Source organism: Gorilla gorilla, chromosome 15 (assembly GCF_029281585.2).
Source record: "Gorilla gorilla gorilla isolate KB3781 chromosome 15, NHGRI_mGorGor1-v2.1_pri, whole genome shotgun sequence".
Lineage (NCBI taxonomy): Eukaryota > Metazoa > Chordata > Mammalia > Primates > Hominidae > Gorilla > Gorilla gorilla.
The window spans coordinates 119928069-119953099 of NC_073239.2; the positions used below are offsets into that span (position 1 = coordinate 119928069).

Sequence of the window (25031 nt, forward strand, 5' to 3'; positions counted from 1 at the left end):
TGTTCCAGATTAAAGGAAACAAAAAACTAAATGCGATTCGTGACCTCCAGATGGATCCAGAACTAGGAGGAAAAGCCAGCAGGAAAGGACATTCCTGGGACGACAAGGGACACATGGATATGGGCTGTCCCACGGCATCAGCACAGAATGCCTGATGACAGTGACACTGTGGTTATGTGAGAGAATGCCCCAATCGTAGGAAATAACTGCTGAAGTATGTTGGGGTCGCTGATACCTTCAAGTCGCTTTCAAATACTTCAGAGGAAGAAAGTCTCTTATGTTGAGAGAGAAAGCAGATGTAGCAAAACCCCAGGTGAGGGACATGTACACATGCACCCTATTCTTCCCACTCGCCTGTAGGGCTGGAGTTTTCTAAATCAAAGGCTGGAACCACCTTCCCCACCCTGCACCCCATCAGGAGTTCCATTAGTGAGCTCCACTCTCCCTGCTCCAATGTGCTTCGCGTGCTGCTCTCAAGGGTGCATCCCTGCAGGTTTCGAAGAGGAGGAAAGGCTGTCCTGCCTCCATGGAATGCCACCAAGAACCTGCGGCCCATGGAGGGAGGCAGTGGGGTCTGCTCCTCACTCGACAGCTAATTCCCAAGTAGATGACCAGCGGCTCCGGCTGCCTAAGGGGGTTGGCCTCCTTGTGAGGGTCTCGGCAAGGCACCTGGTGCCAGACTGTTCCCATCAACCACCTTTCCCATCGATCCCCAATGCTGAACTCTATAGCTACACAGATGGTAACACAACTAAAGTATTTTTATTCGCTCTAGTGTGGGATTTTTTTTTTTTAAGAGATAGGGTCTCGCTATATTGCCCAGGCTGGTCTTGAACTCCTGGGCTCAAGTGATCCTCCCACTTCAGCCTCCCAAAGTGCTGGGATTACAGGCGTGAGCCACTGCACCCATCCCAGTGTGAGAATTTGTATTAAAGTATTTTCTTGAAATAATCGCTACAGGCTGGGCGTGGTGGCTCACGCCTGCAATCCCAGCACTCTGGGAGGCCAAGGCGGGTGGATCACCTAAGGTCAGGAGTTCGAGACCAGCCTCGCCAATATGGTGAAACCCTGTCTCTACCAAAGATACAAAAATTAGCCGGGCGTGGTGGTGGGTGCCTGTAGTCCCAGCTACTTGGGAGGCTGAGGCAGGAGAGTCACTTGAACCCGGGAGGCGGAAGTTGCAGTCAGCCAAGATCATGCCACTGCACTCCAGCCTGGGTGACAGAGCAAGACTCTGTCTCAAAAAAAAAAAAAAAAAAAAAAAAAAAATACTCACTACACAGCTGAGGCCAGTGTAGATTTCTCCCTGAAGAGGCTGAGCACTTTCTTAATCTCATCTCTACTTACTCTGAGTTGAGAAAGCTTCTCTGGGAGCACCTCAAATACCCTAAATGTCTGTCACCTGATGCGTTTAATGTGGGTTGATTACATGTGGGTCAATTACACAGTTAGCACAACGCTGAGATAAACACTGAATGTATATTTACTGGTGTGTTTGTGGCCCCATGAGTGGTAAAATCATATATGACACTATTTCTAACTTATCATAAACTCATCTGTCACTTAAAAAAAAACAATGACTTACTCTAAATGTCAGGTCATGTGCAAGAGGAGCAGTGTTGAAATACTCAAAAATGGAATCCTGAAAATCTGGAAGTTTGAGCCCTGCAAAAAGAAACAAAGAATAGTCAAGGTAAAAAAACTAAAGTCTACATATTATTTTCAGAAAGACTCAGTGTCTTCAAGATGTCAATTCTCCTTGAGTAACTGATACATCTGACATGATCACAATTAAAAAAAAAAACAAAAAACGCCAGGCTTTTCCCCAGAGAGTAACAAGAATCAAAAAGTTCACTTGAAAAAGTAACCAAGGGACTGGGTGCGGTGGCTCACACCTGTAATCCCAACACTTTGGGAGGCCGAGGTGGGCGGATCACCTGAGGTCAGGAGTTAAAGACCAGCCTGGCCAACATGGTGAAATCCCATCTCTGCTAAAAATACAAAAATTAGCTGTGCATGGTGGTATGTGCCTGAAATCCCAGCTACTCGGGAGGCTGAGGCAGGAGAATCTCTTGAGCCCAGGAGGTAGAGGTTGTGGTAAGCCAAGATCACGCCACTGTACTCCAGCCTGGGCGACAGAGCAAGACTCTGTCTCAAAAAAAAAACAAAAACAAACAAAAAAACCCCTCAAAACCACAGGGGCAGCTGGGCTGGGCGTAGGTGGAGGAGGAGCAGATCTACCAGGTATTAAAGCAGATTCACTAAGGCCTCTACAATAAGAATCATGGCTGGGCACAGTGGTTCACACCTGTCATCCCAGCACTTTGGGAGGCCAAGGTCGGAGGACTGCTTGAGGCCATGAGTTTGAGACCAGCCTGGGCAACACAGAGAGACCCCATCTCCATAAAAATTAAATAAATAAAATTAGCTGTGCATGGTGGCATGTGCCTGTGGTCCTAGCTACTTGGGAGACCGAGACAGGAGGATCACTTGAGCTGGGGAGATTGAGGCTGCACATGCCACTGCATTCGTGCCTGGGTGACAGAGTGAGACCCTGCCACACACACAAAAAAACACATATCAAAAAACAAGAATCAAGTGGTTCTTGCCCATGAACAATGGCACAGGGGAGAAAATCCAGAAACAGACCCAAGTGCCCACAGTGATCCTGTACATGACAACAGTCACACATAAAATCAGCAGGAAAAATAGCTTAATAACTGGTATTGGACAACCAGCTAGCCATTAGCAAAAGATAAAACTGGATATACTCCTCGAACCATATGTCAGAGCAAATTTCAAATGGATCAGTATTCTAATTTAAAAAATGAGGCTGGGCACGGTGGCTCACGCCTGTAATCCTAGCACTCTGGGAGACACGGCAGTCAGATTGCTTGAGTCCAGGAGTTCAAGACCAGCCTGGGAAATACGGCACAACCCCATCTCTATAAATAAATAAATAAATAAATAAATAAATAAATAAATAAATAGCCAGGTGTGGTGGCACGTGCCTGTAGTCCCAGCTACTCAGGGGGCTGGGGTGGGAGGATCACTTGAGCCCAGAAAGTTGAGGCTGCAGTGAGCCCTGATCGTGCTACTGCACTCCAGCCTGGGCAACAGAGCAAGACCCTGAATCAATCAATCAATCAATCATGAAGCCACACAAGTATGAGAAGCATGGGGGAATCCCTCCAACAACTGGGAGTTAGGTGTATTTTCCTATTTATGACTCAAAAAAGGAAGAAGACTGAAAACTTGACACACAAAAAATTTTGAAAACCACTTTTTTTTTTTTTCTTGACAGACGGAATCTGGCTCTGTCACCCAGGCTGGAGTGCAGTGGCAAGATCTCAGCTCACTGCAACCTCTGCCTCCCAGGTTCAAGCGATTCTCCTGCCTCAGCCTCCTGAGTAGCTGGGACTATAGGCATGCGCCACCACGCCCAGCTAATTTTTGTATTTTTAGTAGAGATGGCAAAACCCCTCCCACTTTTTTTTAAGACAGCGTTTTGCTCTTGTTGCCCAAGCTGGAGTGCAATGGTGTAATCTCGGCTCACCGCAACCTCTGCCTCCCGGGTTCATGTTCAAGTTCAAACAATTCTCCTGCCTCAGCCTCCTGAGTAGCTGGGATTACAGGCATGTGCCACCACGCCCGGCTAATTTTGTATTTTTACAAGAGATGGGGTTTCTCCATGTTGGTCAGGCTGGTCTCGAACTCCAGACCTCAGGTGATCCGCCCACCTCAGCCTCCCAAAGTGTTGGGATTACAGGCGTGAGCCACCGCACCGGCTGCAAAACCACTTTTATTTGGCAAAAAAATAAATAAATGATAAGCAAAGACAGACTAGGAAAAATACTTGCAACTTACATCACAAACAAAAGGCACTAATCCCCAAAATGCAAAAGGCTTTTAGAAATCCGCAAGACTAACAACCTGAATTTTTAAAAGCGGGCAAACAATAAAAACATATAATGCACAAAATACAAAAGTCCCTCAAACATATAAAAAGATGCTCAATCTTACTTATGAGAAATATGCAAGTTAAACCTCTACGGAGATGCTATTTCTCACCTATTCAGAGCGGCAAAAATCCAAAAGTCTGAAATCCTACTTTGTGGGTAGGCTGTGGGGCAGAAACCCCTCATGCAAAGTGGGAGGAATGTCACTGCACAGCCTCTGGAAGCCTGTCCATCAGCATGCAGCAAGAGTGTACAGGCATGTTTGCCCTTTGCCCTGGCAATCCCACTTCTAGAACTCTATCCCGAAATACACCGACAAAAACAGGAAATGTTCTATCCATACAGCCACTCTTGGCAGCACTTTCTGTGACAGCAAATGCCAGGGAATAACCCATCCCAATGGCTGGCCAGCCCACGGCAGTGAACAGTGCAGCTGCAGAGGAGGCCGGGGTGGCCCCTCCAGCACAAAATGATGTCTTTTGTGTAATCAGGGGATACAAATGTGTGCCTAGATTTGTGTGGATTTGCCATATGCTTTCAAGATGAAAGGAAGGATAGGCTGGGCACGGTGGCTCACACCTGTAATTCCAGCACTTTGGGAGGCTGAGGTGGGTGGATTGCCTGAGGTCAGGAGTTGCAGACCAGCCTGGCCAACGTGGCAAAACCCCATCTCTACTAAAAATACAAAAATTAGCCAGGGGTGGTGGTGGTGTGCACCTGCAATCCCAGCTACTTGGGAGGCTGAGGCGGGAGAATCCTTGAACCCAGGATGCAGAGGTTGCAGTGAGCCGAGATTGTGCCACTGCACTCCAGCCTGGGTGACACAGCGAGACTGTCTCAAAAAAAAAGGAAGGATAAACCAAAAACAATGGCTACCTTTGGGGAAAATATATTTGAAGATGTTGTTTGAAAATGCTGATTTTGGAAAATACTGAATTTGGAATTCTGTAGGTGCTTCTAAAGTAACTATTAAGTCGAAAAGAAAATAAAACCATTCATTTGAAAAATACTTATATTCAAATAATGCAGAATTGCACGACATTAATTTACCAGTATCTGCTCTGAATTTTTCTTCCATCTTTTTCTTCAAAATTTCCATTTCTTCTAATAATTCTCTGTTTTTGGCTTCGGAATCCTTTAGTTTGCTAAAATAAAAAATAAATGGCTTTAAGTGCACTGAGAAGAGGTCGTCTGTGAGCTGGTATGGGGCAGGTCAGGATGAGAGAGCCGGGGTTTCTCCCCAGCACCCAGGACTGTCCAGAACACGGTAGCTCATGCTGGGCCTTTCTACTGCAAACACCATGAACAGTACGAATGTTTCAAATATAAACATTCAAACAGGAATTTAAAAAGTCATGGCTTAGGAAGGCGTGTCTCACGAAGGCCTAATGGAGCTCTTGACCTTCCTAATCTCGTTCCCAGGCGAGTCCTCTGTTCTCCAGGGACACAGGGCCCAGGCCGCTCAGCCGTCAGCCCCGTCAATATCTTTCCCATAACTGGCAAGATGGTGGCTGCACAAAGAAGCACCAGCACCACCCGCACGGGTAGCCTTGCAATTCCAGCAACTTCGTGGAGGGGACAGAGAAAGTCAGGCTGCCACGGGGAACACCTGGCCGGGAGGGATGCAGTTTGTGGGGGCTGTTCCACTCATCAGTGGGGTGACAGTGGGCAAATCACCTGCGGAGTGTGTGTAAGTGGGAGTAACAAGACTGCCTACCCTGTTGGGCTGTGGGAGGGTCATAGGATTTAACAACATTAACAGTCTTACAGCAATTCCCAGTATAAAGAAAGTCAATTTAACTGAAACCTATTACCATTAATTTTTTTTAGCCCCAAACTAACAGGATTTGGGACTTGGTAATTCTGTTAGAGACACTGTCCCTTCCAGGTCCTCGCCTGCCTCATGGCACAGCAGAGCTGGCCTGGCTTTTATGAAACTGACGTTCATTATCGTATCCTCATAAAACCAGATCTGCAAAGAGGAGACTCTCAGCAAATACGGACTGAACTCACTGCTGTGTGAAAATGGCGTTCTTGTTACTGCTTGGAGTTAGGGAAAAATTTCAAGTGAGAATGCCATCTTCAACCTCTGTTTTAAAATATTCACGTTAGCTTGAAAGGAACAATCTTGAATTAGTGAATGGAGCGGCACGGAGGTGATTAAGCAGTGAGAGGGGCTCCTGTCAGCGGTGTGAGTCTCGCTACCCAGCGTGGGGGCACAAGCACCCACTGCCGTCAAAACACGGCTCGCACCGCACCACACACCCCCGCGGAAGGCAAGGCCCTGCACCCTCGCGGCCACCTCCTCAGTGCCAGAACGGCCTGCTATTCAGGGCTCCTGCAGGTGAACCCGACGTGCTGCCTCCTAAGGCTCCAGCAAACGCCGTGGCCCCGCTTTTCCAGGTGAGGAGCATCAGAGCCCGTGAGGCTCAGGGCTGGCTCAAGGCCACACAGCCACTGCTCCTACTTGGAGTCAGACCCTGGCACCAAGTACCTTTCCAAGGTGAGGTTGGCGTCCTTGACCTTCCTGAGCTCCTCCTGGACAAGCTGCTTGGCCCGGATCTCCGCCTCCAGGGCCGACTGCAGCTCCAGCCGCGCGGACATGTCCAGCTTCTGGCTGCGGCGCACCTTCCACAGCGGGTCCTTGAGACACGGTCACGGCGTTAAAAATGCATTTTCAGTTATCCGCTTGTTAAACTAATGTTAACAGATAAGTTATCTTTGTCTAACCTTAAGCCATTACGGTCTCATTTAGATACGAACTCTAAATTATGGAGGTGCCTCAGGAGTTTTAGTTTTGATATTTTATGACTTTTTTTACTCTTCCTCAGAAATCTTCTAAAAAATAACTAAATAAAAATAATTAATCTTTTAGAAGAATAAAAGTGATTCTGTAGTGCAATTTCTTTTCTTTTTTTTTTTTTTTTTTTGTTTCAGATGTAGTTTCACTCTTGTTGCCTAGGCTGGAGTGCAATGGCGTGATCTCGGCTTACGCGACCTCCGCCTCCTGGGTTCAAGCGATTTTCCTGTCTCAGCCTCTCCAGTAGCCAGTAGCTGGGATTACAGGTGCCGCACCACCATGCCTGGCTAATTTTTGTATTTTTAGTAGAGACAGGGTTTCACCATGTTGGCCAGGCTAGTCTCGAACTCCTGATCTCGTGATCCACCCACCTTGGCCTCCCAAAGTGCTGGGATTACAGGCACGAGCTGCTGCGCCTGGCCTCTGTAATGCAATTTCTGTATGGGTCCACTGGACCCTGGACCCTTTTACAAACCTAAGGTACATTATAGGGTTCGGTTATCTTTTTCTCATAACTTGAAACGTTTTGCTATTTCACCATCCTGGGAATTATGTCATTACTCATTCCTACCTGTGATTTAAAAAAAAAAAAAAAAAAGACTAAAATAATAAGGGAAGAATGACGGAGTGACCTAGGATGAAGCAACAGTGGAATAAGCCAGTTCACTAACATCATCCTCCTGTTTTCTTACTGAGTTGCCCAATGTATGACATCAACTTTCGAGAGGTATCAAAGAAGTCCAGAGATGCCATCTTGCTGTTTTTTCTTTTTTTAAACAAACTAAAAACCTTTCATTGAACACAATTGAGAATGCTTCATTTTCCATCTATAACAGTAAAGAGAAGAAAATGGACAGAGGAAGGCCAGGTGTGGGGGGCTCATGCCTGTAATCCCAGCACTTTGGGAGGCCGAAGCGGGCAGATCACCTGAGGTCAGGGGTTTGAGACCAGCCTGGCCAACATGGTGGAACCCCGTCTCTACTAAAATACAAAAATTAGCCAGGTGTAGCGGCACATGCCTGTAATTCCAGCTACTCGGGGGGCTGAGGCAGGAGAATCACTTGAAGCCGGGAGGCGGAGGTTGCAGTAAGCCGAGATCACGCCACTGCACTCTAGCCTGGGCGACAGAGTGAGACTGTCGCAGGGGGAAGAAAATAAAATACACAGATCACTAAATGAACCAATGAAATTAATAAAAGCAAGCTCTCTGAGGGCAGAATCCAGTCTTAACTTCACACCACGGAGCTCAGTGCTCAGTAATTATTTGCTAAACGAATGAATGCCGTCGAGAGAAGCCATGATGATCTGAGAGCAGGCAAATGTTGGCGTTCCTTAAATTGGGGAACTGGTTGCACAGAAGTCTCTTGCATCACTGTAATTCCCTAAATAGTACTTCAATGTCACATCTGTACTTAAAGCCTTTAAGGAATTGTTCAGTAATGGAAATGCAGGCACTACACAAAACCTACCAGCGTTCTTGACCCCAGACTAGAACTCCTCAGAGCCTCGAGCTCTTCGGTCATCTTGGAAGCGAGAGCTTGAAGGTAACCCCGGGCATCTTTCTCGTCACTGACCCTGGAGGAGGGAACAGAAGTTCTATCTCACGAAGCATGGCTATCAGTGAGAAGCCAAACAAGAAGGGGACGTTCCCACCTTCCTCGGCACACAGTGACACAGTGTCACGTCAGCCAGAGTGCCCGCAGTGTACCCGTTGTATACACGGGATCTCATTGATGGATGCGTCGTTACATGGCACATGACTGCAGTTGAAAAAGACACCAAACTTCCAAGACTCAAGAATGAAAAAATTCTATTACTCCATAAATATATATACCTACTACGCACCCACAAAAATTAAAAATAAAAACTCTTTTTTTAATTACAACTTCACACCTTAGGAGCGGAGGGCCAGGTCCCAGCTCGCTCCAAGTCTCCCTGCTGCTTCTGCAGCCGCTTTGGGAGGCCTCTGCCTCCCCTGTCTCTGAGAACGCAAGGGGTGTGAACGGTTTGCCCCAAGTCCTTCAGTGGGTTGGTGGGGGCGTATCTCCACCTCTATTCCAACAGAACCACTGCCCCAGACATGAGAAGTTCTGGGGAACAGCAGCGATACCTGCACCCCAGCCTGAGAGGCACGGCCTGGCGTGAAATGAAGCACGGGATCAGGCAGCAGAGGCGGGGCAGACCCCATGGACTGAGCAGGGAGCGGATTCACGGCCGCTAATGGGGCCGTGCACGTACCACTGAATGATTTCCGCAATCTGAGCTTCCCAGTGGGCCACTGACTCCTTCTTGGCTGCCAGATCCTGCAGCTCATCCTCCAGCTGTCTATTTTGAGCTGTGAGTTTATCCACAAAGGAACAGAGCTGAAATGAAACAATTTCACCACAGAACTTCTTAATCGGGCATCCTTTAAGTATGCTGGATTTAACACTGGAAGTTCTTTTGAAGACTGAAAGTTTTCTTTAATCGTCATGAGATTTTTCCAAACTAAGTTCATGATATGGATTTTTTTCACTGTATCTAGCTTAAGTCACATTTCAATTCAAATCTAAACCTAAACTGATGGAGCTGGAGCTAGTGACTTCAGGCAATTGGCACCTTTTTGCTGAATACAAACATCCTATTTAAAAGACCAAACACATGACTCCATTCAAAAATTAAAACAGTCACGTGTAGTGAAACAGCAAGAACACGGTCTGAGAAACGTGTCCTTGCGCACGCAGCGTGAATGCACTCACGCAAGCCTAGACGGTGCGGCTGCCGCACACCAGGCCCTGTGGTACAGCCTGTCAATTCCAGGCCCCAAGCCTGCATACCATGTTGCTGTGCCGGACGCTGCCGGCGGCTGTAGCACAATGCTAAGTATCTGTGTATCTCAACACAGAAGACGTAGAGTAAAGTACAGTATTATGATCGTACGGGACGCCTGTTGTACACACAGTCTATCATTGATGGAAGCATCGTTATATGGCACATTACTGCACTGTAAAAAGACACCAAACTTCGGCCGGCACAGTGGCTCATGCCTGTAATCCCAGCACTTTGGGAGGCTGAGGCGGGTGGATCATGAGGTCAGGAGATCGAGACCATCCTGGCTAACATGGTGAAAACCCGTCTCTACTAAAAATACAAAAAATTAGCCAGGCGTGGTGGCAGACGCCTGTAGTCCCAGCCACTTGGGAGGCTGAGGCGGGAGAATGGCATGAACCTGGGAGGCAGAGGTTGCAGTGAGCCGAGATCGTGTCACTGCACTCCAGCCTGGGCGACAGAGCGAGACTCCATCTCAAAAAAAAAACCAAACTTTCAAGACTCAAGAATGACGACATTCTATTCCCCCATAAATATATATACCTACTATGTACCCACACAAATTAAAAATAAATTTTTTTTAATTACAACTTCCACACAAAGTGCTAACTCAGGTACTTTGAATTAATTACCTTTTCATTTTCAGCAGTTAGCTTCTTGTTTTCATCAAACAGCATCGCTCTTTCTCGTTCGTATTTATCTTTTATTGTACCTACTGCCTCCTCCATCTCGTTATGCCTGCCAAGGTGAGCGAGAAACAGTTTTAAAAGCTCGTAACTTCGCTGATATTCGTATCTATGGTGTGGGTATCAGCTTTCATCTTCTGAACTGAGAAGCTCATGAAAACCTACCGTTCTCGCTTTGACTTTTCTAACTTATCTTTTAACATCAAGATTTCTTTCTGCAGGGCCAGCTGGTGGCTTTCTGAATCATGCACCTCCTTCTTCACATTTTTCACTTCTAGCACATGGGAGGCCTCACGTCTGACCAATTCCTCTTCATAAAATAAGACTTTCTTCTCCAGCTCGGATTTGATTTTGGAAATCTCTTGCTGGTGCTCTAAGGTGGCACCCGCTCCCCGGCCTCCTTGCTTCACCTGAAGACAAAGGTTAACATAAATTGACAAACCTCTGTGTCCTCAAGGGTCACACTGTCCTTTCAACCCCTTTCATCCCAAGCGAGTGCAGACACCTTCCCAAGGACTGTGTGTGCCTGGTCTACACCAGATGACGTAGCTGACCTGGCTAACGTGATCCAGGTTCTAGGGGGTCACAGCAGGAGACAGCCTTGCAGGGGGATGTGCCCAGGTCTGCCTGGGACCCCCGAAGCTCTGCCCCACACCCTGTCCATTCATGCTTGCAGCATTCTTCTGACAGCTGACTCTGTGCTGGGCCCCCTCCTTGTGACTGGGGTGACACTGAGGTCTCTGCTTTCTTGGGGCTGGCGGGAACTGACAGCAAACCAGTAAAGGGGCGGAGGGGCTGTGCACCCCAGCCGGGTTGTAGGGAGTGGAGGGCGTGCCAGGATCGCTGGGGCGGCTTCTGTAAGGTGCTGGCCTATTAAGTGAGGTGTCAGGCTAGGGGCAAAGAACAAGGGCACAGGCTGGAGTGAGGTGGGACGTGTTGGCAGTGTTTGCAGCATGCAGACAGGCCAGTTGTCTGGTGTGGTGGGGCAAGGAGGGGCAGGAGAGGCACTGCTGGGCTGGAGCAGGCAGGAGGGTAGCTGCTGGACAGCTGTGGAGCCACGGAGGCCCTGGCTGCACAGGAATGTGATCCGGCTTTGGTCTGCCAAGCTCACTCTGCCTGCTGTGCAGAGAGGAGACTCAAGGGCTGAGAAAGGGGCAGGAGCCTCGGGCACCACATGCCGAGGTCCAGCCAAGCCCGCTGCCAGGGAGGAACAGCAACTCAGGCCCACGTCCCAGAGGAAGAGTTGCCAGATCACCGAGGCGAAGGGAGAGGGCAGACCCATCGCACACGGCTCACACATGAGGAGACCCAGGCCACGCTATACTGCCAAGGAGATCCACCTCTGGCCCCTTGCCCACTTGGCCACTGTGGCCTTCCCCACTCCCGCCCTCCGCGGCCTCCCTGCTACCCTCCAGCCCCACCAGCTGGCCCCGACTGATGGCCAGCCTGTCTCTTCCCCAGTCAGCAGCAGGCTACGGGCTTTAAGGAGCTTTTCCAAAACTCAACTGCACCGAATTTAGAATACCACGATGTGAAGAAGGCTATGAACTGATGGGGCTGGAGTAGGAAATGAGCCGGTTAGATATTCGTTTCCTAGGACTTACTGTGAATTGCCTGAAACTTTTATATAACAAAGGAAAAACATGAACTTGGCCTTTAAAAATGAAAGCAGTCACGAAGGCAGGGGTCACACCCCCCACCTCTCCACATGTGGGTCTTGTCTGAACAGCCTCAGGTGACACTCGGCCCGGACCACACATTACACAAGGTGACTTCCATGTGGTGGCGTCAGCAAAGACGAGCATCCCTCTCAGTTAAGGGCAGAGACCCCCGCCCAGCACTACCTTGAGGGCCTCCAGCTCGCTTTCCATTTGCTTGCAGAAGTTCTCGCTGTGCTCACGAAGCTTGCGCTCCTTGGAGGCCTCAGCAACAGCATCATCAAGCTGAGCTTCCAGCTACAAAAGGAAGATCCAGTTTCTATTAACACAAAGCGAACCCTGCTTCACCAGTTACAGCAGCACCCACGGGACCTCCACAAGAACAAGACCTCGAAGGAGCTCTGCGCGTGTTCACCCTTCATCAAATCTTATCACAAATTAAAGTTTGAGAAATACACTTCAGGGTTCAACTGGGATGGTTGGTAAGTAATAAAACAAGGTTCAATTCTAGCTTAAATTGACACTTTTAAATTTCAAGAAAGGATAAATTTCTTGAAATTTAAATTTCACTGATTCGTGAAAACAAGTACTTTTGATATCTGTAGAACTTGAATTCATTTTTTTTTCAAAGAAAAAGAAATTTTATTGGATTCCAAGAATTCATATCCTAACTGAGTCACTGAGGCATGTACACAAAACTGATAAGTAATAAAATTAGGAAAAAGTGATACTAAAATATTTAACAACTATTACAGTCGTTGAGCACTTAACTATCAGAAAAGGATAGTTATAAAGGATGGTTATAAACAACTGGTCTAGCTGTATCGGTGAGTACCTTTACATAGCAGCCCTGTTTGAATATAGCCTAAAGGTCCCTGGGCCCATGGAGTCCTTGGATCCAAATAAACTTGCATAGTCATCAACGGCACAGAATTTCAGCTCCACCTACACCCAGAGGGCCTTCAGCTTTACCCCGCTTCAAAAAGGCTCGTAAGGTTTTCCAGGGAATCCCTGAAGGGGTGCCTCACATGTGCTCGTTTTGAACAGAAGTATGTTCTTTAAGTGGCTGGCTCTTTTTTTTTTTTTTTTTTTTTTAATTGATCATTCTTGGGTGTTTCTTGCAGAGGGGGATTTGGCAGGGTCACAGGACAATAGTGGAGGGAAGGTCAGCAGATAAACAAGTGAACAAAGTTCTCTGGTTTTCCTAGGCAGAGGACCCTGCGGCCTTCCGCCGTGTTTGTGTCCCTGGGTACTTGAGATTAGGGAGTGGTGATGGCTCTTAACGAGCATGCTGCCTTCAAGCATCTGGTTAACAAAGCACATCTTGCACCGCCCTTAATCCATTCAACCCTGAGTGGATACAGCACATGTTTCAGAGAGCACAGGGTTGGGGGTAAGGTCACAGATTAACAGGATCCCAAGGCAGAAGAATTTTTCTTAGTACAGAACAAAATGAAAAGTCTCCCATGTCTACCTCTTTCTACACAGACACGGCAACCATCCGATTTCTCAATCTTTTCCCCACCTTTCCCCCCTTTCTATTCCACAAAACCGCCATTGTCATCATGGCCCGTTCTCAATGAGCTGTTGGGTACACCTCCCAGACGGGGTGGTGGCCGGGCAGAGGGGCTCCTCACTTCCCAGTAGGGGCGGCCGGGCAGAGGCGCCCCTCACCTCCCGGACGGGGCGGCTGGCCGGGCGGGGGGCTGACCCCCCCACCTCCCTCCCGGATGGAATTCATTTATTAAATGGGCCATTTCAAACACGCACACGAAGAGCGAGCAGAATAGCGAACACGCGTGCCGGCACCCAGCTTCAACAGTGAGCTCCCGAGCCAAGACTGCTTCATCTCTGCCTGTGCCCAAACCACTCGAGGGCAATCCCAGGCACTGTTATCACTTCCCCCATATGTGGAATGCTAATTCCTCATTAGGGGTATCACTAACTTCAGTTTTAACTGCCTGTAACTACAAATATATTTGGGTTGCAAAATAGACTAAGAAGAAAACAAACAGGTCCTCTGTGGCTAAAGAACAAAGAGCCCTGAACTTAAAGGAACAGGAGCATGTGCTTCCAGGCCTTCTCATTTATGGGATTTATCAAGGAAATTTTAATAGAGTTCTAAACTAAGCATCGCTTACAATATGTCAACCATTCACAGCAGAACACTCAGAACACCCAGGGCAGCACAGGGCTGAAAACCCTGGGGTCCTGAGACATCAGGGGTGTGCAGGGCCCTTCCTTTCCTAATTAGCTATCTGTGGGGGCCAGGATTTCTTCATGTACTTTATCCAGAACAGCGTAGCAAAACAGATTGAAGAAACAGCCATGAGAACTCAACTGTTTTCTATTCAGCCAGATATTAAAGAACAGCTAACAAAATGTAAAAAATGCCATTCTTCCTGCCAAATTTTTAAAGAAATAGTTACTTTTCATTAAACATGTTACTTATGTTAACATGAAATGGGTTTTCATTGTATTAACAAGATTTTGTTTTAATTTCTTCCATGGTGCATGTTGAGAGCTGTAGCCTACATAAGAAAGCTCTTTGGGGTTGTAATCATTCCAACAGTGTCGAATGGTGCTGAGCCAAGACACTTCAGAAGCACTCACCTAAGCGGCGGCCTGAAGTGTGCTGAAGGGTTTTGCCATGTTGCTCAGGCTGGTCTCAAACTCCTAAACTCAACGATCCGGCTATCTTGGTGCCTCCCACAGTGTTGGGATTCCAGGCGTGAGCCCCGTGCCCGGCCCGTGATTTGCCTTTCTACTGCCACCTGCCCTGTGTGGACTGCAGGTGTCTTATTCACATAAGCCAGGCTGCATCACAGCACAGCATAAACACCCTCTATTTACTTAAAAGGGAATTAAAGAAAATCAGCACCACAAGAACCTTATTGTAATTTCACCAATATTGAGGAATGAGAACAACAAAATAAATGCTCGGCCGATCAACTTACTTGGCTCCACAGAAAATTTCTGACCCCTTTTACAGTAATGCAGCCCAAGATTTCAAAGACGTTTTATAAAAGTCACACAAATGTCCAGTCGATACCATCCCTGAACCATCTCCACAGCTACCTCTTTCCTGAGCTTCTCAGCTCTCCGCATTTCCTGCCGCATGGCGTCCACCTTCTGCGTGGCCACCTCCATCTCCTCCTCCTTGTCTCGCAGCTGCCGGGACACCTTCTGCTTCTGGGCGCGGAGCTCTGCCATGCGCTCGTTCAGCTCCGAGAACTCCTGCAGGGCCAGCTTTCGCTGCTGATGGGCATCTTTGAGTTCCTTGGCCTGGGATTTCAACCGCTCTGAGGCTTCAACCAGTTGCTGAACAAAAACAATTATAGATGTTTTACGTTTGCCTAACAAAGGCTTGGAAGGCTGGAGGTTCGGTCTTCCATGATATTGAGGAGTTAAAAGCGACAGCCAATGCTGGTTACAGATTAGAGCCACAGATCTGAGCTGCTTGGAAAAAGACGTGTGCTCTGTCTCGTGCCAGCCACACAGGCAATGGGAAGGCCGCCTGGGCTCAGGTGCTGAGACCAACTGCACACCAAGAAAGGCCCCACAGGCCGGGCACAGTGGCTCACACCTGTAATCCCAGCACTTTTGGAGGCCAAGGTGGGCGGGTCACCTGAGGTCAGGAGATGGAGACCATCCTGGCTAACACAGTGAAACCCCGTCTCTACTAAAAATACAAAAAAATTAGCTGGGCGTGGTGGTGGGTGCCTGTAGTCCCAGCTACTTGGGAGGCTGAGGCAGGAGAACGGTGTGAACCTGGGAGGCAGAGGTTGCAGTGAGCCGAGATTGTGCCACTGCACTCCAGCCTGGGCGACAGAGTGAGACTCTGCCTCAAAAAAAAAAAAAAAGCCCCACAACCACATGGGGGCAGCGTGCTTACAGGAGGACGCTCCGTAATGTCAGCCTCTGCCCAGTGTCACCTGCACAGCCGCAAAGCTGAATGAAGCATTTGGGCACTCAATCTAGTTACTTAAACATAAGCAAAATCAAAAAGAACACATAGACACAAAGTGCTGAAGGTGAAGTCACAGTGAAGAACTGTATAAAAACAATCGCTGGACAGCCTGCCCTTCACTGCAGACTGATGTGCGGATACTGGCTGTCACTCTGCACTCACCACGCTGATGACCCTGACCTCCCTGCAGCCAATCTGGTCAACTATCTGGCAGTTCAGTCACTGTCACACCTGCTGGTCTGAGATGGAAGTGACAAGACCCCGAGCAAGCTGGCAGGGCAGCTCCCACACGTGAAGGGGAGGCCTCCCCAGGCCTCTCTGGGCCCGCTGGGAGGTACTATGACCCTGTCAAGCAATGAGATGCCATGTGCCCACACTGCACTTCTAGACAAATCACTCACGTGGATGACCCACAGATTATCTTAAGAAACAATCTGGGTTTGATACCTGGCACATTTTAGAGAACAGATCACAAACTACAGGTTCAAGAATAACATGTATCAGTGAGTGTATTTTAGAAAACACGCATATAATTGTGTTAGTAACATGCTCACACCTGAGCATAAAAGTTTCCCATATATTACTAAAAATGAAATTTATAAACGAATTATGGGGGGAAATCACCCAGATTTTAACACAGGGTCTCTGCTGCAGTTCCCTGTCATTTCTAAGGGTCCCCTTCTAAGAGCAGAGGCCTGGTGGAGAGAAGGGGAGGGCCTGGCTCGGGACGCAGCGTGTGTTGCCACAGCCACCATGCCCTATGCACAGCCACCATGCCCTGTGGATGGCCACCATGCCCTATGCACGGCCACCATGCCCTATCGACATCTTTCCTCGCTTTAGAATGCAGTGGGGTGCTGCTTTCTCTGTGGGTCTGAAGTGGAGACTGGAGAGGCTGACTGCGAGGTGGATAACCGCTGGGGGCAAGGGGGTGGAAGGCACTTGCCACTGGGAGCCAAGCTCTGCCAGCCGACGCGGAGGCTGTGCAGCAGGCAGGCGTGGCAGGGACCCCGGGGCCAGGCTTGGCCCTGGCGTCCTGCATGCAGCAGGAACAGCCCATGGGCAGAAGTCCCAAGAGGTCTTCCATCATCTGCATGAACGTGACCTTACAGAACTCTGCAAAGTCCCATAAGCCTTTCTCACCCCAAACTGAGCCACCTACCTTGTGCAGCTCCTCCTTCTCCTGCCGGACCACGCGGTGCTGCTTCTCCAGCCCCCGCAGCCGCTGCGTGGAGTCCTCACGCTCTTGGCGAAGCGCCACTGTGTCCTCAAGCTGTCGCTCGAGCCTGTTTGAATCTGGACAAAAGAGGAAATAAACTCTGTTCCTTTATGTGCAATGACTATATGTAAACTTTATGTTAGCTGACTTACTGATAGGAAATTATTTAATAATTCACAACACTTTTTCATTCAGAGGTTTTTTTACTTACACACACACACACACACACACACACACACACAGTGTCATAGGCACAGCTACCTGCACGCCTGTGCTGAACAGGCTCCCTAGACTTTACTCTGATCTGACAGCGATCTCCCCTGAGCACTGGGAGCCCTTGGGTGGCGCACACACTCGTCTGCTCAGTCCCTCTAACCTGTGTCACCCAGCACAGTACCTGGCCCTTGTCCTTTCTCAGCGTGCAAGAAAGGTTTTAGTAAGTGACTCAATCAAAGAAGTCTGTTTTTGGATCAGGACAGTGGGGTTCCTGAGAGGAAATGCAGAGAAGGTGAGATTCAAAGTGTGCTTTGGAGGTGAAGGTCAACTGCAGAGCCAACCTGTGTGAGGTCAAGGCTTAAAAGTGATTGGAGCCAGGCCAGGCGCAGAGGCTCACGCCTGTAATCCCAGCACTTAGGGAGGCCAAGGCAGGCGGATCATGAGGTCAGGAGATCGAGACCATCCTGGCTAACACAGTGAAATCCTGTCTCTATTTTGTAAAAATACAAAAAATTAGCCAGGCATGGTGGTGGGGGGCTACTTGGGAGGCTGAGGCAGGAGAATGGTGTGAACCCAGGAGGTGGAGCTTGCAGTGAGCCGAGATCGTGCCACTGTACTCCAGCCTGGGTGACAGAGTGAGACTCCGTCTCAAAAAAAACAAAAACAAAAACAAAAAGTGATTGGAGCTTTTAGGGAACTTTGATAACCTAGGAACCACCAAAACAAAGTGGTGATGGCAGGTCTAGCACCTACAACACCGAGGAGCAGGCAGAGTCACTGATTAAGCTTTAGGAGGAAAGCAGCTCTAGGAACTGTCTGAAAGCCACAAAGAGGAAAACTGTAACAGAGAAGCAGAAAATAGCCAGAGAACGTACAGATAAAATATCAGGAACTGATTCTAGCTGGTGACTATAAAATAATATCATTAGAACTAAGCCAGTTGGGGCTGGGTGCAGTGGCTCATGCTTGTAATTCCAGCACTTTGGGAGGCCAAGGCAGGCAGATCACCTGAGGTCAGGAGTTCGAGACCAGCCTGGCCAACATGGTGAAACCCTGTCTCTACTAAAAATACAAAATTAGCCGGGTGTGGTGGCGCATGCCTGTAATCCCAGCTACTTGGGAGGCTGAGGCAAGAGAATCGCTTGAACCCAGGAGGTGGAGGTTTCAGTGAGCTGAGATCGCACCACTGCACTCCAGCCTGGGTGACAAAAGTGAAACTCTGTCTAAAAAAAAAGAACTGACCAAAATTTGAGAACTCTAAATAATCTTGCTAAAGCCTAAGCTTTTTTTCTGCTTTCCCACTTTATGAAAAGGACCCTGAAATTCCCTTTTAAGACAGTAATGACCAAAAATAGAGACTAAGAAGTCACACTTTTAAACACATACCTGCTATTTTATTCTTCAAGCGTTCGATTTCTTCATTTAGCTTTTTGATTTCTTTATCTCGGTTTGAATTGCTGAGGGCCCGAGATGAGCCGTGGAGGGACTGCACAGTCTGGGTGGACTCTGAGGGACGGAGAGACAGCGTGAGGTACAGCGTGAGGTGCAGCCTGGCCGCAGCGCCCCCGCCTGGCCCCGGAGCCGGCACTGCCCTCACCTTGCAGCTTCCTGCTCAGCTCCAGCTTCTCCTGTTCCAGCCTCCGAATCCTCCTCTCGTAAGCTTCCATCTGCAGGCTGTGCTCCAGGTCCCGCTGCACATCCTCATCTTTGGTTAATGTGTTGGACTGCATTATGCTCTTCAGAGAGCCTCGATCAGAAAAACAGCTGGGAAACCAAGCAACAGGTTTTTTCGATCTACTGAAAATTTAGCGATTTCATTAGCATTTTCAATCTTCCTGAGGTGAAAGATAATCTTTTTAAATCGGCAAATAAAAACACCTGAGATAAGACTTTATTGTTTATGGAACCAAAGTTAGACAAGTGACCGGATGGTCAAGGAGACACTGACAAGGGCACTCCCCACCGCTGGTCAAAGAAAGCGCCTCTGCAAAGGAGGGGAAATGGCATTTCTAAATCATCCCCCACACTTAACTATAAATGCAAAACCAGAAGGCATGGATTTTGCATAAAACAAGGCTTAGGGGGCAGCCCCAGCTCGTCTGCAGGTCAGCGGTACGCACGGACCACTGAGAGCTTCCTGGTTTGGCCACCAACTGGCCAAGCAATCCAGGACAGCTCTTTCAACCCTTCTTCCCCTGCAGGCTAAGCCACCAATTCTAGCACTGACCAGCACACTAAGCCCCCTACCAAGGACCAGACCACTCGATGACACACACAGCCGAGGCACAGGCTGAAGCCCAGGATGGCTCTCATTTAATAGCTTAATGCTTGGGCTGCTTTAGGAGTTACTTAGTTCTGCTTAGCTCTTTATGTGACAGTGAAGTCAGGGAAATTTTGAGCTCCTATGCTGAGTCCCATAAAGGCACCCAGCCCCCTTTAGAGAAGACCTGGTCAGTGTTTCTCCACAGGTGGTCTGAGGGTGCTGGGCTGCTCCAGCCCTGTGGGATCTGTCAAGAGGAGAGCTCTAGGCCTATCTGGCCAAACTACAGCCATGGGCTTGGGACCTGCAAGTGTGACAAGCATTTGGTGAGCTGGGATGTATTAGAAAGGTCAAGAACCTCTGCACTGGGGGCTGGTAAATCAATATGCCCACGCAGAAAGCCTCCTGTGGGCTGGAAGACAGCAGCTGCCACTTTGGCTTATGGGCTGTTTAACCCTGGCCTCTCACACCAAAAGAGATGTCTTCCAAGCTCGAGCAGAAGTATGGGGATATCAGCCGGGCGCGGTGGCTCACGCCTGTAATCCTGACACTTTGGGAGGCCAAGGCGGGGAGATCACGAGGTCAGGAGATCGAGACCATCTGGCCAATATGGTGAAACCCCGTCTCTACTAAAATAAAAAAAATTAGTCGGGCATGGTGGCGGGCGCCTGTAGTCCCGGCTACTCAGGAGCCTGCGGCAGGGGAATCGCTTGAACCCGGGAGGCAGAAGTTGCAGTAAGCTGAGATCGTGCCTCTGCACTCCAGCCTGGGCGACAGAGCGAGACTCCGTCTCAAAAAAAAAAAAAAAGAAGCATGGGGATATCTCCCTCCCAAGACATTTTCAACTGTGATTCCAGCTGCCAGAGGACGCCGGGAATCAGATTCTGTGGCACAGTGGGAGCTTCCATTGTCTCATTTCACCTCCCTTTCTTCCTAACCCCTCTCCTCTTGGCCCCAGTTTCCTTTCAAAATCGAGGTGGACCATTTCAGGCGACACAACTTTGCAAAGAGGCCCATTTGGGACAGGGGCCCACGGCACACAATCCTTACAAAAGCCAGCAGAGTGCTCTGATGGAAGCCAGCTCTCAGCTGAGTGCGCATGGCAACTGCTCTGCTTGCTGTGGCCACCGACTGGATCAGAGCTAACCCTGCCAATGCTGGCGGCCTATTGGTCAGGGGTTGGCAAACTACGGCCTCTGGGAGAAATCTCGCCCCCGTGGCCCCTGGGAGAAATCCTGCCCGTGGCCTGTTTCTGCACCATCACGAGCATGAATGGTTTTAACATTTTTAAAGGGTTGTAAAAACAAGAACATACAACAAAGACCATGAAACCTGAATTCTTTACGACCTGGATATCTGTAGAGAAAACGCCTGCAACCTTGCTATGGTATCACCTGTAGTCATCAGGTGTGCATATTTTAAGACCAAAAACCCATCTCCATCTCCCTTAAGTAATGGCCTCCCAGCGCACACAACACCCACTAGCCCGCCCCCGGGGACAGACTGTAGTGTCTGACTGTTCATCTACCACAAGGGAAGTGTCTCCCTGGGGAATGATAAATCCAGACATACCTTTCCGTTGTGAATGTAAAACCAATGAATGGCAAATGTAATCCAGAAAAGCCTGTGTGAGAACCAGGAGGTAATATTTCCTGCATAAGAACATATACAACACAAATGAAATCTACATTCAAACAAACAGGTAAAAAGAGGAAAGATGGTTACAGTCATGGTGACAGGAGGCACTGGGCAGAACATGTGGCCTTGGAGAATGTGGATTCCATGGTGTCCTCTGCAGGGGAGATGAGTATGGCAGATCTGTCTTTCTCAAGCCTGGCCCTATACGCTGTATGTACAATAAAGCTCACAGGAGACACGCACTGATTTCGATGACAGTGGCACAGGCCGTTACCAGGTTAGTTATTTTCAAAGACTTCTTAAAGCCACAGAATTCACTGCTTAACACAACTGTGTGCAGAGTCCAACAGTGTGAACAGGTATGGTCCCTCTGAGGACACCGGACAGAGCCTGGGGACTCTCAGGTTCTTGACCTAAGACAAGAGGCCCCAAGGCAAAAAGGAACCCAAAGGTAGATTATTTTAGATAAGTTTATTATAACTCTATTTTTCATTCTGAGGATCTTTCTTTATTAAAAACCATAACCAGGGGCCAGGCACAGTGGCTCACGCCTGTAGTCCCAGCAATTTGGGAGGCTGAGGTGGGTGGATTGCTTGAGACCAGGAGTTCAAGATCAGCCTAGGCCAACATGGTGAAACCCCATCTCTACTAAAAATACAAAAATTAGCTGGATGTGGCAGCACGTGCCTGTAATCCCAGCTACTCAAGAGGCCGAGGCACGAGACTTGATTGAATATGGGAGGCTGAGGTTGCAGTGAGCTGAGGTTGTATCACTGTATTCCAGCCTGGGTGACAGAAGGAGATCAGTCTCAAAAAATAAAAAATATAAGCAAAGTTCTTTATCTGGGAAATTTCAGTGTGGAAGGAGTTGGAGTCTGGAGTCAGAGTCTAGGACAACAATCCTTTCAACAATGACAATACTTTTCTCAGCATTTTCTCCATGTGGTCTGAAGTTCAGTCTTTATTTTGAATGTGAAGCCATCAAAGCAAGTATTCGGTGCAAATAGATTTAACTTTTCTTGTTTTTTTTTTTTTTGAGATGGAGTCTCGCTCTGTCACCCAGGCCGGAGTGCAGTGGCGTATTCTCAGGCACTGCAACTTCCACCTCTTGGGTTCAAGCGATTCTCCTGCCTCAGCCTCCCAAGTAGCTGGATTACAGGCACCCGCTATCATGCCCAGCTAATTTTTGTATTTTTAGTAGAGACGGGGTTTCACCATGTTGGCTAGGCTGGTCTCGAAATCCTGACCTCAGGTGATCCGCCCACCTCAGCCTCCCAAAGTTCTGGGACTACAGGGGTGAGTCGCCGCACCCGGCCCAGATTTACCTTTTCCATGACCCTACAAGGGGTACTTCATAGTTTCTAAGAACCTCTGCTCCTCCCACTAAACTACTAGGAGTTTCCCCAGGTTCACGGTCATTCATTTCGAGAGGTCCCGGGGATGAAACATACAGAGTGAATGATGATGCTTCGGTGTAAGAAACTCTCTAAATTAATAAGCAACGAAGAAGATTTTTCCTTTTATTTGGTTAAACCTCAGTTTGTCTATCCCCAAATGAAGTCACACATGTATGGGTTTGATGAGAACAAAAGAATTTTACGAGATATGAGCAAAATTCTCCAGGACCAAAGGTACTGGCTAATGCATCAAAGAGGCCCTGTCAGAGCCGACTGGAACACCAGACAAGTCCCACAGCCGGAACCCAACTCGGAAAATCCTGATCTTAAACATCAGTGCGGAGACTCAAAATCTGCTATTATCATCTCTGTTCTGAACTCTTGCTGTATAAAGAAACACCAATGCAGACACAAAGTGCTGTAATGTTAGAAAGATTTAACGTGCTCTCACATGTAGGGAAAAGACCAGTAACTGAGAGGCCGCCACACTGCCTATGGGACTGTAGGCTAAGCCCATGTCTTGGTGTCTTTCAACCTAAAAAACCTAAAATGTGGTGACAGGGTTGCAGTGAAGCTCTAATACAATGATGTATGGGACAATGCTTTGAAAAGTATCAAGTAGGCCGGGCGCGATGGCTCACGCCTATAATCCCAGCACTTTGGGAGGCAGAGGTGGGCGGATCATGAGGTCAGGAGATTGAGACCATCCTAGCCAACATGGTGAAACCCCGTCTCTACTATAAATACAAAAATTAGCTGGGCATGGTGGTGCATGCCTGTAATCTCAGCTACTCGGGAGGCTGAGGCAGGAGAATGGCTTGAACCAGGGAGTCAGAAGTTGCAGTGAGCTGAGATTGCACCACTGCACTCCAGCCTGGCGACAGAGCAAGACTGTCTCAAAAAAAAAAAAAGTATCAAGTACCGTGAAAATAAAAGCAAAAGTATTTCTGTTGAGTTCCAAAACAAATGAGCTGTTTAACTGAATTTTACTCAAATTGAGTCATCCATCATTTTTTAAAGGAATATTAAGGACCCAGCTGAAGGCTGGAATAAAAAGCACACTGTCTTAAGTGCCAAATTTCACAGCTTTATGGTGTACTGACTTGATAAGCAATGCCCTCAACACAGCACTGCATGTCAGACCCACAGCCAGCAACCCTGAGAACGGTGCTTTCACACTCACCGTGTTTCTCAGCACGTCGTCATCCACGTCGAAGTTGGATGTGTCGGAGGGACTGCTCACATCAGGAATATAAGGTGCTTCTAGGTTTCGTATATTTTCCCAATTTAGACCTTCAAAAAACGCATGCTTTTTGAAATCCTCTATTCCATTCTGCCCCAGCCGGCGCTCTCTACTGCAGATCAGTCTCTGGATGAGGTCCTTCGCTTCTTCAGATACATCCGTGACATGGGATGGGAACTGGAATCGCTCCTGCAAGGGGTGGCAAAAACACCGGTGGACAGGTGGACGCATTCAGAGAGTTTAAGGTGCACAGATATGACAGGAAACAAAGTAGAAATGGTAGCTTCAAAGCAGGTCACTTCATGGGACCTAAATGCAATCCAAAGCTAATAAATTTCCATTCCCAAAAGGCAAACAAGAAAACCAGTGGTCCTTCTGGTTTTACTCATTGTAGACTTGTGACCACACTGCATGTAAATGACACATTTTACCTACGGAGGTGGCAAGGAATGTGGGAAACATGCCGTGCGCGGGAAGAGGGACAGGCGCAGCCCCATCAGAATGCACAGTGCGAGCATCACGGCAGCTCCGCTTCTGGAAACTCACACTAAAAAAGCAGTTACTAAGAGGAAACACAACATGCTCAGGACTCCACTGTATTTTGACCAAGAAAACTGCAAATTACCTACATGCCCATCAAAAAAGAGACTCGTTAAAAAAGATACCGGCTGGGCATAGTGACTCACGCCTGTAATCCCAGCACTTTGGGAGGCCGAGGTGGGCAGATCACCTGAGGTCAGGAGTTCCAGACCAGCCTGACCAACAAGGTGAAACCCTGTCTCTACTAAAAATACAAAAATTACCGGGCATGGTGGCGGCCTGTAATCCCAGCTACTTGGGAGGCTGAGGCACAAGAATCGCTTAAACTCGGGAGGTGCAAGTTGCAGTGAGCCAAGATCGCGCCACTGCACTCCAGCCTGGGTGACAAGAGCGAGATTCCAGCTCAAAACAAAAAAGATGGGGCACAAAGAAAAAGGAACATGTCTGTGTGCTGCTACAGAAAGACACCACAGATACAATGACAAAAAACTGTTGATATGTAACATGATGCCACGTATCTAAACACACACATGCGCACGCACACACACGAGCTGAGGTCTGCCGAGGCCACACCCCCTCATGGTAGAGTGGGCTGAGAGCTGAGCCACCACCTCTGTCATCTACAGAAAGGAAGAAC

At 48.3% G+C, this 25031-nt stretch overlaps 1 protein-coding gene across 5 annotated transcripts in view; it reads right to left on the reverse strand.

Annotated features, from left to right (window-relative positions):
- The window catches only part of CDC42BPB (CDC42 binding protein kinase beta), a 124201-nt gene that overhangs the window by 25559 nt on the left and 73611 nt on the right, over positions 1-25031 (reverse strand). For all 5 annotated transcript variants that reach the window (XM_055361616.2, XM_055361614.2, XM_055361615.2 and 2 more), the window contains 14 exons: positions 23795-24043; positions 21149-21228; positions 18914-19080; positions 18703-18822; positions 17044-17177; positions 14990-15232; positions 12098-12208; positions 10419-10663; positions 10200-10305; positions 8998-9122; positions 8229-8334; positions 6454-6602; positions 5010-5104; positions 1586-1665 (listed from right to left, as the gene is read on the reverse strand). In XM_055361616.2, coding sequence (XP_055217591.1) covers positions 1586-1665; positions 5010-5104; positions 6454-6602; positions 8229-8334; positions 8998-9122; positions 10200-10305; positions 10419-10663; positions 12098-12208; positions 14990-15232; positions 17044-17177; positions 18703-18822; positions 18914-19080; positions 21149-21228; positions 23795-24043 — 2010 coding nt within the window. The remainder of the gene's footprint in view (positions 1-1585; positions 1666-5009; positions 5105-6453; positions 6603-8228; positions 8335-8997; positions 9123-10199; positions 10306-10418; positions 10664-12097; positions 12209-14989; positions 15233-17043; positions 17178-18702; positions 18823-18913; positions 19081-21148; positions 21229-23794; positions 24044-25031) is intronic.